Source organism: Rhodamnia argentea, chromosome 5 (genome assembly GCF_020921035.1).
Source record: "Rhodamnia argentea isolate NSW1041297 chromosome 5, ASM2092103v1, whole genome shotgun sequence".
NCBI classification, from domain to species: domain Eukaryota; kingdom Viridiplantae; phylum Streptophyta; class Magnoliopsida; order Myrtales; family Myrtaceae; genus Rhodamnia; species Rhodamnia argentea.
Genome location: NC_063154.1, coordinates 5,885,810 through 5,904,095, shown reverse-complemented (window position 1 = coordinate 5,904,095; position 18,286 = coordinate 5,885,810). Strand labels below are relative to the sequence as shown.

The 18,286-nt window shown below is 38.3% G+C and overlaps 1 protein-coding gene across 7 annotated transcripts in view; it reads left to right on the top strand.

Moving 5' to 3' along the window:
- LOC115751647 (phosphatidylinositol 4-kinase alpha 1-like) overlaps positions 1–18,286 on the top strand; it is a 34,663-nt gene that overhangs the window by 13,909 nt on the left and 2,468 nt on the right. For 3 of the 7 annotated variants that reach the window (XR_007198562.1, XM_030689607.2, XM_030689600.2), the window contains exons 12-23: positions 901–1,434; positions 1,589–1,948; positions 7,621–7,835; positions 8,716–8,899; positions 8,989–9,134; positions 9,241–9,391; positions 12,211–12,477; positions 13,842–13,919; positions 14,033–14,083; positions 15,247–15,419; positions 15,511–15,706; positions 17,089–17,229. Coding sequence is in view for 6 of the 7 variants with exons in the window: in XM_030689607.2 (XP_030545467.1) it covers positions 901–1,434; positions 1,589–1,948; positions 7,621–7,835; positions 8,716–8,899; positions 8,989–9,134; positions 9,241–9,391; positions 12,211–12,477; positions 13,842–13,919; positions 14,033–14,083; positions 15,247–15,419; positions 15,511–15,706; positions 17,089–17,229 (2,496 nt within the window). In the remaining variant the exon portion in view is untranslated. Of the gene's footprint in view, positions 1–900; positions 1,435–1,588; positions 1,949–7,620; positions 7,836–8,715; positions 8,900–8,988; positions 9,135–9,240; positions 9,392–12,210; positions 12,478–13,056; positions 13,406–13,841; positions 13,920–14,032; positions 14,084–15,246; positions 15,420–15,510; positions 15,707–17,088; positions 17,230–18,136; positions 18,194–18,286 lie in introns of those variants that run through there. The other 4 variants (XM_030689619.2, XM_030689611.2, XM_030689628.2 and 1 more) reach the window with 3 other exon arrangements.

Genomic DNA, 18,286 nt, shown 5'->3' with positions numbered 1-18,286 from the left:
TATGCTGCATTTGGTAGAATCTGTATATCAATGTAAAGGACATATATGCCCCTACGTTATGCTCATGAAATAATCCGATCTTATTACTATAAAAATAACGTTCTCATACACAAAAAAACTTGAAAATATTCACATTTTATTAGATTTTCAAATCTCTTTGCAAAAAATAAATAAATAAATTGAAAATAGAAACAAATGAGACAAGAAAGTTGTCATCATTCTAAAAGTTAGCTTTTATATGATGGATAAGAGAAATCCTATCCGACCTTATCCTACCCCCTCCCCTCGAATTTTTTTATCCGGGTTGTATCCCCTCTATATCCGACATTATACTATCTGGGACACCTACCAAACACGGGATAGAATAAAACATATCCTATCTCGAGTTTTATACGGACTACCAAACGCAGCCTTGTGGTTTTTCACAATCCATGTAAAACCATCTGAATAGGAATAGCATTTGCCTAGCGTCAATACTTGAAGAGAATAAGCATACCTATTGGGCCACTAACTATTCTTATTACTAGTTACCATTTTAATCTAGGAGGACTGATCTCATTGACGGGCATAAAGGGTTCGAATTTAATTAAGGAATCCGGATATATGGGTGCGCGAGTGTGTGTGGGTGGGAGAGAGATTGATTGAGGGAGGAGGGTCTGAGGCAGATGGTGGCATTGTACCAATAATCAAAAGCAATTGAGTCATTTTATATGCTCATTCTGGGACTCTGTTGCTGCAGCGGTCATGGTTGTCCCTTTTTTTATCTTGAGGGCATGGTTCCCCTGTTTTGAGTTTTCTTTCTTTCCCTTATCCTAGGCACTTCATTAATGTTGTTGCATATCTTGATATCTTATGTCTGATCTTATTAAACATTTCCCTTTATTTCCACGTCCACCTTAGGAGAGGCTTTGTAAAGCAAATACATGGCAGAGATCAAGGCCTGCGACTGATGTTATATCTCTTTTATCTGAGATAAGGATTGGAACGGGTAAGAATGACTGTTGGACTGGCATACGAACTGCAAACGTCCCTTCAGTCATGGCAGCTGCTGCGGCAGCATCTGGAGCAAACGTGAAGTTGACCGAACCCTTCAATTTCGATGTGCTCAGTACTAGCATAGTCAGTGCAACAGCAAAGTGTAATCATGCAGGGGAAATCACTGGCATGAGAAATTTATTTAACAGCATTGGTGGATTTCAAACGGGCAATGCAACTCAAGGTTTTGGACTGGGCTTTGGGATTCAGAGGTTGAAGTCAGGAGTGTTTAGTCAGCATATGCCGGCTGAGAATGATTCATTTGACAAAGTAGTACTTACAAAATTCATTCAACAACTGCAGCAATTTGTGAATGTTGCTGAGAAAGGCGGGGAAGTGGACAAGACATTGTTTCGCCGAACTTGTTCACAGGCAACAGCCTTCCTGTTGTCAAATATGGTACAGATATACTCCTCATTTTTATCTGGGATTTTGCATAAATTGAATTCTTTCTTTTGCAAGATAATCTTGTAATAAAGAATAGAGAATCAGTGATTTCAGAAACGAGGAGAAGTAACAAGATAGCTATTAATTGCTTCATATTTATCTGCAGGATCTTGACTCAAAATCAAACATAGACGGTTTCTCTCAACTTTTGCGCCTTCTCTGCTGGTGTCCTGCCTATATCTCAACTGCTGATGCCATGGAGACTGGTGTTTTCATTTGGACTTGGTTGGTCTCTGCTGCACCTTCACTGGGATCTCTTGTCTTAGCTGAGCTTGTTGATGCATGGTTGTGGACAATGGATATGAAACGTGGCCTTTTTGCATCTGAAGAGAGGTACAGTGGACCTGCTGCGAGACTTAGGCCTCACCTTGCACCAGGGGAACCAGAAGCACAGCCTGAAAGTGATCCTGTTGAACAGATTGTTGCTCATAGACTGTGGCTTGGATTTTTTCTTGACCGCTTTGAGGTAGGATGAGTGTATCTTTTCCTACGATGCTCTTTTTGTCCCATCCCCCCCAGTTGCACGTTATAAAGGCTTTAAAATACGGTCATGGTCGTAGAAGTGGTTGTGCTGCAGCAGTGGCGGATATGGGCATAGTGGCTTTCCAATAGCTGATGACATCCGTAATGGTCATAAAATGCAAATATGATAGGATAGATTTTGTTGCTTAAATAGAGTTGATGTTTTAATTTTATAGGGCTATTGTGATGCTTTCTACAAATCTAAGAGTGTCAGAAAGTTCAACTATATGAATTAATGGATCTTGTTCGAATATCCCATATCCATTGCTTATCTATCAGGTTTTAATGATCCTCATATTCATGTAGTGTCCCTACATAGCTTAAGTTTGTGTTAGATATTCTAACATGGCATTAGAGCCAGGTTTTGTCTTAGGCATAGTATGTGCTTGAGGCTGCTCTGTCAATTTGCCTTGCCACTGTCAATCTGGTTTGCCTGCTAGAAGGGGCGTTTAAATATCTCACATTGCTTGTTTATGGGGTGTCTATGGGCCTTATGGTCTCACTCCACCTATTAACTTAAGAGTTTGTGTTGGACATTCTAACTAATTTCGATAGGTAGCAGTGAAGGAAATTGATTGCACTTGCGATTATGTTGGAGATCTGATTAGAAGTAATCTGCAGTGTTCAATTTCTGGAAGTGCTAATTGTCTCATTTGTCCGTAGATTCAGTTATCATTCTCCACTTAATTTCACTGAAGCATGTCCGAGCACTTCATAGGGTATAGTGTTGTCATAGTTAGAGAAAAAAGTACACTTGAGGTGCATCAGCACACCTAGAGCATTGAATGGAAACTCTTTTTACAGCAATTACAAGAGATATAACTGTACTGAACAATATAACATTCTTACAAAGCACTTGTTTTCTCATTTGATAAGGCTTTGGAAGTGCCCGTGGCGCCCTCTTGAACATTTTCCATTAATTATTGCTAGACCAGGGACCTTGGCTTTGGACAACATTTTGCAAAAATATCGCTCTCTCTCTCGCTCTCACTCACACACATACATACATAAATGTCAAATGTGTATACATACAAAAGTAACTATCGGATCATTGCGTATATAATGCACACTTGAGCTTGTGTGTTTGATATAAAGTGCCAAGGCTTGCTTTGGAAAATAAGGCCAATGATATATCAGGCAGTTTTTTTACCAGTAGTAGGATTTTCCTCATTGTTAGCTATAGTTCTCCTACATATACAATGCATGCATGGGCCTGTGTCTTTCATAGAAAAGTTAGTGATGTCATGAATTAAGAACCAAATCTTGCTTTAAGAACAGGGCCAACAATATATTATGCAGTCTTTGAAGTAGGGGCTTCTGAAGTGTTAGCTATAGTTCCCCTTGGCTTTTAGGCTCTTCAGAGATAGCTTTGTGTTGCTTTAACTTGCAACTGAAAGTACTTGTTTAGTGTTTCCAAAGAACCTTTCTTGTTGAGGCCTCAACGTGAAATGGTGAATTGCATTGGCCAAATAGCTCTTTTGTGCACTTAAGCCTTATCTTGAGCATGTTGGATGACTTTTTGTTTGGGAGATTTTGATGATTCATTGGATGGAACTTAATATAAAGGGACTCACAAAGATGTTGAAACTATATTGTAGTATTCGCTAGGCAGAGAATTTAGTGAAGATTGTTGTCGGGTGTCTGTCTAGAATCATACCGAATGAAAATCTAAATTATTGTAATTTAGACTCAAATGAATCATGTTTTCTTTGACAGTTTGTAAATAACGCCATTAGGAATGGCAAAGCGATGTTCAATGGAAATCGATCCTTTGAAAATCTAACGTATGGTAGCTAATGTAGGTAGTGTCTTGGGCCATTAGGTATTGCAACTCCATGTTAAATGAAAATCGATCCTTTGCAAATCTAACATATGGTAACTAATGTAGGTAGTTTCTTGGATATGGAGTAAAAGAGGTGCATCACATTTCAAAAGGTGCAAATATGCAGTTTCTATTTTTAGAATCCCGCGAGACATTGTTCCTGAAGGCACTTATTAAGAAGACCTTTATGATGGTATTCATAAGTGGTCGGTTGTGAAAATTCATGGATTGTTCTTTTAAGGGATTAATCCCTAGTCTATGCTTTAAACCCAGGAATCCCTGGAATAGCAAAATGCTGCTGCTGAGAGTTGGGGGGGAAACATTTGGGGGCTGTTTGAATGGACACTAAACCCTTGCTTTTAGCTTTTGCTTTCTGGCCAGCATAAGAAAAATTACCTCATTTTTTCTAAAAATATTGTCAAAAAATCACCTATGTTTGTGATTTTGGTACTTACATATTTATGGTACTATATTTTTCTTAAGGTGATTAACCGCCTTTCCTCTTCTACTGTATAGTAGTATATTTTTCTTAACCGCCTTACCTCTTCTATTGTATAGTACTATATTTTTCTTAAGGTGGTTAACCGCCTTACCTCTTCTACTGTACAGTTCTAGTATTCTTTTTACTTATCCAAAAACAAGAAAAGAAAAGAAAATGTAACTCTTGTAAAGCGGGAGGGGATATTGCACTTTAAATATCAAAATTATTTTCAACCTCTTCTACTGTATAGTACTATATTTTTCTTAAGGTTAACCGCCTTAGCTCTTCTACTGTACAGTTCTGGTATTCTTTTACTTATCCAAAAACAAGAAAAGAAAAGAAAATGTAACTCTTGTAAAAGGGGAGGGGATATTAAATATCAAAATTATTTTCAACCTGAAAACTCCTGGGGTATGCTGGTTTAGTAAATGTGAATCCAACTTCATTTGACATTGGCGAAAGCTTGCAAGCTTGTTAACTATTTGCTTTGGGTTGAGCTGCTGTTGACTTCTATAACATTGGCCACAAATGCTTAGGTGATGTAAATCATTCGGAGTTTCCTGGACTTGATAATTCTGTTGCTCCACTGATACATCTTTGATAGAGACAATAGACAGGATGTTTGATCAATTCATCTTTGCCTTTTATACCTGTTACTGCAGTGATTGCGTCCTATTTAAAGCAGGACCCTTGTACACTTAATTGTTCAAGAAGTTCATATTCACCAGATTCTTGCTTCCGAAAATCAAAGTTAATTTTTTTTCATCACTGTTTCTTTCTTGTGAAGTTTACATCACCGAAATTGTAGGTTTTGATCATAATTTAAAAGACTACTATTTCTTAATTGTGGAGCCAGACATTGCATGTCCAATTAGGTTGCGTTCGGTCGTCCGGATTTTTAATTGGGATATGACTGGATAGGATATGATAAGAAATCTAGGGATTTTGTCATATCCTACCCGATGTTTGGTGAACTGCGGATTTAAAGTCGGACATCCTATGTACTATTTGGTAAAAATTGAATTATAATATAAACGCCATAAAAACTAGGAAGGCGTGTTTCTCACGCCCTTGTTGCTGCTGTAACTTGCCGTTGCCCACGTTCCTATCGCCCATGTTCGAGTCATGAAGGCTAGCACGTACACTAGGCAGAGGATCGAGACTCGAATCAGACCTCCTGCTGCCTGGTCCTGAGCTTGAGGGTTTTGCAGGAGAAGTAATTGGAGAGCAAATCTGGGGATTTGGGGTTTTGTGGGGACGGTAGGTTGGCGGGTGTGATTTGGTAGTGCTGTTGATGGGTTCTGATTTGCCGATCATGGTGAGAGACGGAGAGAGAGATGGGAGTGTGGATGGGATCAATTCTTCATCAAGATTGATTTTTCTTCGCGGAGGAGGCATCGGGCTTTGATTGGGATTGCAATGTTCCTCGCCAAGATTGAGTTGAGAGACATAAGGAAGAGGCGGGGCCGGCGAGTTAGGTGCTGCTTTTCCCTGTGCCCGAAGGTGGGAAGCAGGTTGTCGCTGGTGGGAGGAGCGGTGGCCATGGAGTTGACGGTGGGATTGGGCAAAAGAGTGGAAGAGCGGCGATTGCAGAAGTGGGAAAGAACACGTAATCTTTTTTATCAGTTTTCCAAATTTCACGTATCCTATTCGGGTCTATCCCACCTCCTAGGTGGGATTTTTTTATCCAGATTATATCTAGGCAATATCCGGACTTTGCGTCACTCCAAACACCAGATAGGATAAAAATTATCCTATTCAGAGTTTAATCCGGTCCACCAAACGCAGCCTTACTTTTTTTTTTTCAAGTTCAACAAGGATTGTCTTTCTTTTCCTTGTCAATTAATGAATAAATGAGGAAAAAATAAATTAATGGCTAAATAATCAGTCAAAAGAACAGCACCAAGGCCCACCTACTACATTAAATTCTAAGAACCATCTTTTGTACTATCGATAATTGTGACAATGACTTTGTTGAACTAACTGGATTTCCATTCTACTGTGAACTCGTGACATTCTGCTGTTTAGATGGGTGGCTTGTTTTTGTATTCTTTCCACCAAGAACCAACAGTAATGTTGAAAAATAAATCAAGGAAGTTGTTAAAGTTGTTAGTCCTTCTGCTTCTATGCTAGCTTACTCAAATTGTTAAAAAATGATTCAGGTAGTTTCTCACTATTAATTTGGCCATAGTTCAGCGCTCTGTCACGGTTGTGCCTTCCTAGCGAATGGCCTATCCTGTAGAAAGTTGTGGATGGTGGTATGATATCTCTGAATACACAGTAGCGTTCTTTCTATAATATTCTCTACTTGGGGTTCGTCAAGGAAAGTTATAATTTGATCACACATAAAAGCTTCTATTTCACCATTAACCAGATGGTAGCATCATTGTAGGTCAAGGAACATGTAGCAGGTCTCCCTGAACAAATAATAATTCATGTTGGTTGATTAACAATTCGATAATCATATTGCCATTCTATGGAGAGTACACACATATTGCGTTTCCATATCAAAACTAGAGAGAACATATGGTTACCAATTAAAAGGTAAAATTGTTGGGCCCGTGTTACAATTGTTAAAATATCCCATATCACCTCTTTAATGGGTTCGATTGCAGCATATATTTGTAGTCACCCTTTACCTAACACCCTAAGCTTTTGCAATGGAAATTCTAACGTGGTATCAAAATGAAGTCTAAATTCTTCATGCTCGATTTAATATTTTGTGTTGTGTGCAGTTAACTATCTTGTTCCCTATCTGTCAACATATGGGGTTTTTCAAAAAATGTTCATTGATTGGGAGATCGCGTGATCAGAAATAACTAATAGTACTACCTATACATATAGCCCAAATTCTTCATGCTCGATTTAAAATTTCGTCTTTTGTTTGTGCCAGGGAGAGAGAGAGAGAGAGAGAGAGAGAGAGAGAGAGAGAGAGAGAGAATTGCAAGCTTCTCGGGTTGAAAATGCTGATACAATTTTGTTTTTGTTGTTTAATGTTTCGTCTTCTTTTTGGTTGTTACAATTCTTTCATAGTATTATCTTAACATTTAAAATAATTGTTGTTCAGGTACTTGGAATTTCTCAGTATGCTAGTCACTTTGGGTATAAGTAGTATATAGTCATACTTATGAGCACTTTTTTGGGCTTGAGCTTTTTTTTAGCTTGCGGCTCTTCTTCCGAAAGGGTTGGCACCCGCTCGGTGTCTCATAGTGAAATTGTCTCTACTTATCTACAAAAAGGGAAGACATATGTAACCTATTCTTCTAGAATAAAGCAGTTATTCCCTTCTCATACTTTGTTGTTTGTTTTATAGGTTATTCGCCACAGCAATTTGGAACAGCTTTTGCTCCTTGGTCGGATGTTACAAGGAACTACAAAGCTTCCATGGAACTTTTCACGACATCCTGCAGCCACTGGTGCTTTCTTCACTGTCATGCTTCTTGGGCTCAAGTTCTGTTCATGCCAGTCTCAGGGCAATCTATTTAATTTTGGCGCAGGACTTCAGTTACTAGAAGACCGGATTTTCAGGTGAGAAAAAATTTTCCTCTACCGTGATATTTCTTTATTAAATTGAGACAGGATTTTCAAACTGTGCTGTAGAAAGTAGGACATTTTAGTCTCTACCGGAAATTACTCTCTGAAGGAGTTCCTTGCATGCCTCCCTTGATGCATGGTTGTGACATTGTGTGGTGTAAGAGACTTCCTAATATGCCATGCGCTGATGTGCTTGCTTAATGCATCTGTACTTTTACTTGAATGACTATTTTTGAAACATAGGACAAAGCCTGGTGGCGGTCCTGGAGTCAATTAGATTAGACGTAATAATTCGTCACTGCTACAGCAGGACATTTTCGTCTCTACCTGAAATGACTCTCTGAAGGAGTTCCTTGCATGCCCCCCTTTATGAGTGGTCGTGTGGCGTAAGAGACTTCCTTATATGCTATATGTTATGAACTCATAGGGAAGAAAATCGATTTATGGATGGTGCTTGCTTAATGCATCTGTACTTTTACTTGAATGTCTACTTTTGAAACATAGGACAAAGTCTGGGGTGGTCCTAGAGTCAATTAGATTAGACGTTAAAATTTGTCACGACTATCAATTGCGACTTATGTGAATAGGAATCTGAGAATCCAATACAAGGGGCTGGTTCACATAATTTACTGTCAATGTTTTGTCTAGTGGATATTTTTACCCATGTCCTTTGCTTGAGTATCATGATAAAATGACCTGTGATTTTATATGGTTTCGCACAATAGTGTATGTATGTGCGTCTATCTGCGTATATACATACAAGCAAAAACTATATGCATTATTTGGTGCATGATGTGCCTATATGGGTTGGTTTTCTCCTGTGAGTACCTCATCTCAAGTTGGAAGTGAAAATGAACCTTGTTATTTCTTTTAGGGCTTCTTTGGGATGGTTTGCCTATGAGCCCGAATGGCACGAAATGAAGGATATGAATTTTGCCCAGAGTGAGGCTCAATCTGTATCCATATTTGTTCACTACTTACAGAATGAGCGAGTAGATTCTCCTCAATCAGACTTGAAGGGATTGGAACGTGAAAACAGGAGCTCTTTATTTAATGGGGTAGGTTACTCTACTTAAATGTGTGGAGAATCTTTATGCTCTTCCACGTTTCCCATTGATGGAGCTGGGTGCTGATCTCATAAGAATAGAGTGTGCAGAATGACAAATACCATCCTGTCTGGGGTGCCATGGAGGATTATGTTGTGGGAAGAGAGAAGAGGAAGCAGCTCCTTCTGATGTTATGTCAGCATGAGACTGACAGGCTTGAAGTTTGGGCGCAACCCACCAACTCAAAGTATTCCTATGGTTTTCTTTTGTTCATCCATATTTTGCATATGTTTATAGATGATAAAGCATGCAGTTGATCTTGTTCTTACTATAATATTTGCACTGAATATCAGGGAAGTTGGTTTTAAGCTCAAGATAAGCTCTGATAGATGGATTGAATATGCAAGAACTGCCTTCTCTGTGGATCCTCGTATTGCTTTGTCCTTAGTCTCAAGATTCAGGACAAACCCTCATATGAAGGCAGAAGTAACTCAGCTGATTCAGGTTTGCGAAGTTTATCTTACTGTAAATTGGCTGGTCAGATCTTATATATGTTGCAAAAAAGGTTAAACATTGCCTACATTGGACTTCTATTTCGTCAATCCTAAGCATGAGATGACTTAAATAGCATGTTTTCTCTGAGCGAGGGAGCCATCTTGTCAGTGTACTTACATCTATCAGTCAGCGTGAAACATCATGGGACATTGCACTTAGGGGCATATGTGGACCACGATTATAAGAATTTAGAAGGCGACTCCAGCTTGACCTAGCATCAGTATTGTTGCTTGAACTCAACTTCAAATGATTTTTGGCATGCTTGAGATTGATCCCACCAATTTCTGGTTTTCTGTTGATATTGAGCTCAAGCTCCAGTTTGAACTTACTTGTTAGTACAATAATTACCAACTTAAAGGAAAAGTGAAAAAAACATATATATTTTTCTACGATATGAAGCTAAATGAGGAGGCAAAATCACTATCTCAAGCACTTTCACTCATTAATTTAATTTGTAGTTGCAAAGTTTAAGTAAACTGAAACAACTCTGTGAAGGTGTCTCTGAGAACTGCAACCGAACCACCCTTAAGCGTTAAATTCCCCTAGGACTGCAAACCATGGAGGAACTCAACCTCAGTAATCTCCTTTGAGAATGTGCAACCCAATGAGGAAAAGCAAAGAAAAATAGAGGTAATATATGGCTATTTACTTACAGGAGTCAGGAAATAATGATCTCAATGTGTTACCCTGAGTATCTTGATTTTCTCATAAGCAAAAATGTGTGCTGGAGTACTTGATTAGGTCGCAAGCGACACAAGTCAGGCATGAGCAAGCTCGAGCTTGGCTAATATAGGATGAGTCATCACCTAGCTGCCTTGAGTTTTTTGGCTTATTTATAGTAAACACAACTTGTTGGGGGCTGGCTATATGGGTCTTTTTTTTATTCTTGAGTCCCGTTACTTGTTAGTTGATTGTGTTAGGCAGGCTGACTTGAGTTTGACATGAACACAACTAACATGAACTCAACATGCCAATTTGCATTGTTGTATTTAATCTATTTAGGAATTGCCATTCCTAACTTTATTTCAGAAGCCCAACTGTGGACATGGCCTCCTGGCGATTGGTACGTTAACCTTACCACGGCCTTGTAGAACCTCTAGAAACTTATAACTTGTCATTATCGCTATTACTAGGGTTCCCTGTACTTTTCCCCTTGTAATCTTTACCAACCAAAACAGATTTTGAAGTACCTGCGAATCCTCATATCAGCGTTGTCTAGTTTCTAACAGAAGGGGAACTACACGCCACAGATAACTTTAGTTGGCAAAAAGTCCACCATGTCATGACAGGCTTCACCTCTCTCTCTGTCTCTCTCTCTGTCTGACATACAGACACACACACCCCGAGCTTGAGGTGGGGAAGGTTTGTCTAAAAGAAATGGCGTGATGACAGAGAAAACAAGGACTGGTTAAAAGTGGAGTGTTAAAGTCATTTGATGCCACACGAAAGCGTATAAACAGTCTCTTTTGGTTTTCGGGATTGGGTAGGAGACTTAATACTCAGACATAATGGATTTTAGATCTTTAGCTTAAGGCTGTTACAATAACGTGACTGCTAATACGTACATCAAGATCTTCACTAGTGAAATGGAACTGTAAAAGTGTGAAATCCTAATGCTCAAAGGTTCATTCTTCCACCTAATTTCTAGCCCTAGGTAGTAAGTAAAGTGGGATTCTACATTTTTTGCTTCTCCCACTTGTTTGCTGTGGACTTTAAGAAGAGAAAGGAGGCATTCGTCAGCATAGGAAGGCCACGTGAGATTCTATTGTATGGAAGGGAGGATGGTGAATTCCGACTTTAGGAGCTCATCCAAATCCAAATCTGTAGAATCTATGGAGAATGTCCATCTTTAATGGATGTTATTCCCTGATGTCAAATTGATGGAATTTATCTTCGGTAGGCCTTTTCCAATTTTGGGTGTTTGGCCGTAATTAGTCTTTTTCCAGCCATTTTGTAGGTTTCCACGGTTATTGTAATTGTAGGGGTCTGAGAATAAGATGATGCTCCCACTCTCTCCATCTTTCCTCACTTTGCTAATCTTCCCCTCAATGATAGACCGGAGGTGGCAGGTGCAGAAGGAAGAAACCTAAGAGAAGTGTGTGTCTTGTTTTTTCTTACGTTCTTTATCCTTTAAGTTCAACTCAGGGAAGTGCCCTTGTTTTTTCATCCCTGCAGCTTCTCAAATAAAACTCAGTTAATGTTAATTAATTAGTCTTGCAATCTTATTATGAAAAAGTGAGCCAATTATGTTAGCCAATAGTGAAACGAATTATGTCCATCTGGTAAATCTCAAATGCAACTTAGTTGGCTGTCCTTTAATATAGTGCTCCGAGCTGGACATTTTCAGGCACTTCAGTATCTTTGTTGAAACTTCACTTATTTTACTTATATATTATACATCATGAAAGGCTAGTCGCTAATTTCATTGCAATTTCTTACTCTAGTTGGCTGTCATTTTGAAATTGTAAGAACTAGGAGGAACAAGGGTAGACGGGCAGAGTTTCTCCACATTTTCTTTATTTTACGGATGGTCTTTGCATGATCGCATTTATGCTTTGTAGTTTCCCATTGAAGTCATGTATTTTATCTGGTCTATTGAATAAGTTTATAGGTGCTAGGATTGTTGGCTTCACAGTCATACTAATCTCTACTTCTTTAAAAAGGATGATTAACTCAATTTATTACTGGGCCCTACTTTCCCTTGTTTATATATCAAATGGTTTTGCTCTTGATTTGCTGCCTTGCATACTGCAATGTTTACCTTGCAGTCACATATATTGGATGTGCGGACCTTACCAGAAGCATTGCCATATTTTGTCACTCCAAAGGCAGTTGATGAAAATTCAGTCCTTCTGCAACAATTACCCCATTGGGCTGCTTGTTCAATTACACAGGCTCTTGATTTTCTTACTCCTGCATATAAGGGTCATCCACGTGTCATGGCCTATGTTCTCAGAGTTCTAGAGTCCTACCCCCCTGAGAGAGTGACATTCTTCATGCCGCAGCTGGTCCAAGCACTGCGATATGATGATGGGGTAAGCAGATAGTAGCATATCACTTTGTTGGTCGCGACATTGGGTTGGATTTGGCAGATCAGCTTGAACACCACAGTTGGTGATCTAATTGAATAAAGTGTTGTTTAAGACCTGTCTTAGTATATTGGGTAGGATAAGAAGTTTTCAGATTCCCTGCTGCATGGACTATCCCATTTCATATAATAACTGCAACAGGGGGAAGGGACCATATTATTTGAGTATTTCAACTTGAGCAGAACTTTTAGTGTTCAACTTTATAGCTAATTACTTACTTTGAACCTTGCAATTGGAAATTAGATAGATTTTCTTTATGTGCCCTAGATGCTGAAGCTAGATACTTATCTAGGAATGGTCTTAAAAATATTATTTTGAAAGAATTCACTGGAAGTCCCAAAGTTTGTATCCGAAGTGCAATTGAACCTTAAAACTTTCAGATCATATAATCGAGTCCTAAATCTCGTAGAAGTTGTGCAATCAATTAACTCCATTGAACCCATTAATTTACAAATGTGGTCTATTGACTTCTTTTCTCTCCTACTTGATCCTTTTGAGGAAACTTGAATCTGCTGTGGGCACCAGGTAGGTGCCAATGTACGGAACAGGTAAAGGCTTCAAGTATTGGAATAAACCTGTACGCAAAGGTAGGACAAAATGATTCGGAATTAACATAAAATGTTTAATACATTAGACAAGAAGAAAATCCAAGAGTTCCATTTGGCAAATAAAAGCAGAAGGCATCAGAGAACAGAATAGAAGGTTCAGTCTTTTACCTTTGGCTCTTCTTTGCGAAAGTGTCCACCAATAGCATGGTCAACGGTGGCGTCAATTTTGAGTTGCACCACACAGTTTTGCTACCACTGTCCAGGGCGAGTCAGTGACGGCAAGTGGTGAAGTCTCAGTGAGAGGAGTTGCTGTGGTGGTTATGGTAGGGATAGTGGATGGAGGCGTGTTAATGATGGCTTGTGGTAATTGCAACCTTTGTAAAGACAAGTGCCAAACGTTGGAGCTGGGAAGCAGCAGAATGGAAAGAATTTTACTTTGGAATAGGAAAAGAATATTCAAATCACAATCTGCGGCTTGTATTTCTTAACTTAAAAGCAATTGACATTAGCTGGAAGTATTGACAGCAAGCTACTGAGAATATTTCCAAGCAACTACTATGATCTCTTGTTCTCCTAAAATGGGCAGATTTATATTGTTTTGAGTATTAAAACCTGCATATTTTTTTTTTTCATTTTTAAATCTTCATCTAGGCTGGCTGAAGTGCAGACTATTACCTGAACGACACCCATCATGAGGGATTTGCATTTGGTATGGTGAACCTCATACTAACTACTTATGTGTGATTAACTGCCATTCTGCAGAGATTAGTTGAGGGATATCTATTAAGAGCTGCTCAGAGAAGTGATGTATTTGCCTCTATATTAATATGGCATCTCCAGGTTTGCGAACGTTAATGTTTTCTTTTTCAAAATCGTGTAATGGAATCAGTGAAGTATGTTCTTTTCATGCTTAAGATTTTTATGTAAGCTGTGATTGATCGTCTAACTGGCAGGGCGAGGCTTTTGCACCAGAACCAGGGAAAGAAACTGTTGTTTCCGTGAAGGTGAAGCCATGCCTCGTTCCTTTGAAATATGTTTTCCATGAAACTCCTACGTATGAAATTGTGGATTAGGATTCTCGTATGTCTGCTCCCACAGCTTTTATCGAAGAATCTCTAGAAAAAGAGGTCCGGCTGGTAATAACTAATTTAATCAAATGACTGTCCATTATTTATTTCAAACATTCTGAACTAATTTAAATTTACGAGGGTTGATGAGAAGCGTCATGAAGATATCATAAGTAAAAACAATATTCCTTTAATATCCGCAATTCCATAACATTAGAGTCACTAGAGTTGAGTGCGTGACCGATTTCAGACTATACATGCTTTCGTTTGTTTTCCAAGTGAGGCATGATGATCTTGAATTTGGCATTTTAATCATTTGTGCTTGCAACACTCTGTATGATATTGTTTAGTTTGTAGCATCTTATCCCGCTGCTGACATTTAGATTTCCACATCTCAACACTCAGGAAGATAAAATTAAAATTTCAAGGTTGTCCTGGTACGTGACAGTGAAGATAATAGTACAGGCTTTTAGTTATTTAAGGTGGATTGGTGAGTTTTCAAATTTAGGTGCACGTTTAGTGTAATTATCATTTCTTCCTTACTAATATTCCCTTAAAATAATCTTCTGTATGATGCTTAATTTAGAAAATTAGCTTTTCTACGAGGATGTACTGTGTAAGGTAGTAATATCATTTCTAATTACTTTGATTTAAGTGACTGGGTTTCTACTGATAACTTGCACCCTGGTGCTAAATATTGCAAGCGCGAAATCATATGAAATATAGGCAATCGTTTTGTATTGATTTGTTTTAAGCAGTTTTTCATTCCATGCAAACGTCAAAGTTACATTAGGTACCAAAATATTCTTTTTTCCACAAAGTAGGTCAGCAGCCTGCTACTTGATTGATCTCATTGTTCTTTTGCCTTCTTTTCAAGTCTCATGTCATTATGATTTTTGAAGCAGGAAAATGTAAAACCAACCAAATTTCAGCTAGCCAAATTCTCTCATAATCCGACACAAATAAATGTGAAATGAAAAGCTCACTGATAACATGTATGAAGTAAACTCGTTCATCGCATGCACAAGGACCACTGCTTTCTGTGATTATAATTTCTCTGATCCTAATGCTGTACAAAATAACTCATTTGGCTGTTTCAGAATGATAATTTTCAAGTAATGTTGCCGGTTGTGAGGGAGCATATTATTGATGGTTTCACTCCTAAGGCCCTTGATTTATTTAAAAGAGAGTTTGATTTCTTCGACAAAGTTACATCTATCTCTGGCATACTCTTTCCACTACCCAAGGAAGAGCGTAGAGCCGGCATCCGGAGGTTTTTTTCTCTTTCCCTGATGAAATCCTGTCCTATGGTAATTATTTAGCATGTAGCGTTTGAAGTTGATGCTCACAGATATTTATGGCAGAGAGTTGGAGAAAATTGAAATGGAGGGAGATGACCTCTATTTACCAACTGCTCCTAATAAACTTGTCAGAGGTATTCGGGTCGACAGTGGAATACCTCTACAATCAGCTGCAAAAGTTCCTATCATGATCACCTTTAATGTGGTGGATCGTGATGGTGACCAGAATGATGTAAAGCCTCAAGCTTGTATATTTAAGGTGAGTATCCCGTATATCATGTGCTTATAAACCCTGTATTTCTTGGCTTTTGATTCCATGAGACTTTCAAACTACCTAGCTGACTTTATTTGTATTAATGTACTCATTGTATGGGTTATTGCTGTATCATAAAAGAAGCCCAACCCTCAGGAAAATTATGCTGAATTATTCTCTGTGGTTTCTGGATTTTTGGTTCGTCCTCATGGTCGGGTTTGAAAAAATTTTTGTAAAAGAAAGTTTACAATGGATTGCAGGGGATTCTTCCTCATACTCAATGTTGTTTCTATGTTTTCACATGGGCATGGCACTCAAGTAGCTTACTTGAGTCCCTGTGCCAAAAGTGATTTTTCAGCAACTGATTTTGTAGTAAATGTGTGAAAATTGTTGTATGTGATGCTAAGAGTGAAAATTAGTTTGATCTTGACCGGTTATATCCACAAATGGCCACAAGTGAATTTGGTGGATAGAAACTATTCGACTAGTTAGCATCCTAGTTTTTGCATTATGGTTAGGATGGCAGAGTTACGTAGGCAGTTGTCTCACTAACTCTAAAAACTGTTAATCTAGCCAGACTTGGCAACTATGCAACATGCTTGCTTTTCTGGTTGCTTGTCTGATGTGAATTTTGGGAATTGGCTGATCACTCTGATCATCAAATATCTTGGTGGGACATCTTACTAAGGTAGCAGTTAATTCAATATCAACATTTTTGTGTGTCTAAGCAACGATTGACTGGATTGGGGTAGGTTTTGGAATATCAAGTATGACAGGCTTTAAACCAACTCAGGTAATCACATAGGTTTTTGTAAGTAGATGAATCAAGAATTTAATGACTAATAACGTAGTTGGACACCAAAGTTGACATGTAAGTAATTGCTTTTAAATTTGATATGCCTGTTTCCTTGTGAAACTGGTCAATTGGACAGTGTATGTCAATGAAACGGTTAATTTATTAGTTCTGATCAAGTAAACAACCGCAAGAAGAAGAAGAAGAAGAAGGGAATGAAAATGAGTGGGAAATGAGTGAGATTTTGAAATTTTTGTGATTGATAATGGAGTGCAAATTTTGAATTCTTGCATTTTGTCTTTAAATTCTCTTACTCATCGCCCAAACTTAATAGTAAGGCTAATTTTGTTCTCTCATCTGAAAATAGGATCTTGAATAACTAAACTGTCGCCTTTGGGATGAATAACTTGAATTTAATAAGGCCAAATTCAAGTTTTGAGTTACATTTCTTCTTTTGTGGAAAGCAGATGTCATGAGAATGACAGTCCTGTTAGGTTGTTCCATGTCTTAAATGCTTTTGGATTTTGTTGTTGTTCTGGTCAATTTGACAGCAAATCTATTCCTGTCATTAATCTAATTATGCAATCAATGGCAGGTTGGAGATGATTGCCGGCAAGATGTCCTTGCTCTTCAAGTGATATCACTTCTTCGAGACACATTTGAAGCAGTTGGGCTTAACTTATATCTCTTCCCTTATGGTGTTCTCCCGACAGGCCCAGAAAGAGGAATTGTTGAGGTGATTATGTTTTCGTGCTTTGATATTATATAGGTAGAACTGCTTGTTTCTAGTTTCTTCCTATTTGTCTAATATCCTTTCCATTCTGGGTATATGTTACATAGTCTTTGATCCCTGGTCCCAGGCAATATCATCATTTGAGCTTCCCTGGTCCTTTTGACCCTCTTTGTTTCCCTGTCAAGAGTATTATTTTAGTGCGTTTGAGAGAGAGTGGGAGTCCTTGAATTATCATTTCTCTGCTTATGGTACGTAAAATAATTGGTTATTATAAGAACATTTTCTTCCTGACATATTTACTTTGTTTCGATGTTGGGTTCTTGATATCGGCTGTGTGGCTACCAGCGAACACATGGCTTTAGAAAGCATGAGATTTGCTTTAATAAGTCTGCTATCTAGTTGCTTAGTCTTTGGTCATCTATGGCTTAATTCAGTTGGTTTTAAGAAAGGTAAAACTTGTAACGTGACACAGAAGGCAATCGAATCATAAGTAGCTTATGCATAAAAGAAGTTGAAAGTTCAGTATTATTTCTTTACGGGAAAATGATGTCGAACATTTGGTTTTGTAGTATTTTTTTTTTTTTTTTTTGTGGATAAATTGGTTTCATACATTTTAACGGTCATTCTTCTAGCTTTAGGGAGGTTTCTTTTGTGACTTTGCAATTAATATGTCTTTTCTTTTTCTTCGTGTCAATTAAAGGAGGGGGCCAGGTAGCTTTCGGGAAGTATCTAATAATTGGTGCATTGGGTTAAAAACTTCCAGTCCCAAGTCTTTCTACTTTCCCAATCTAAAATGTGCTGATGGTGTCGTTTAAATAATTCAGTCTTGAAAAAAAAGATGTAATAATTCAGAGTTCCATACTTTCAGCTCTGGGGAGGTTACCACTGACAACTCTTCACCTTCTTCTAGCCCCATTTTGCTGGACAATGATGACGAACAGAGACTAAGAGGGTCTTTTATTTCTCTGTTGGCGAAACACTTGTGCTTTTACATAAATCTATGTGTGTAATTTTCAGTATAACTTTCATCTTCGCATGTTTTCTGTACTTAAAGAAAGTA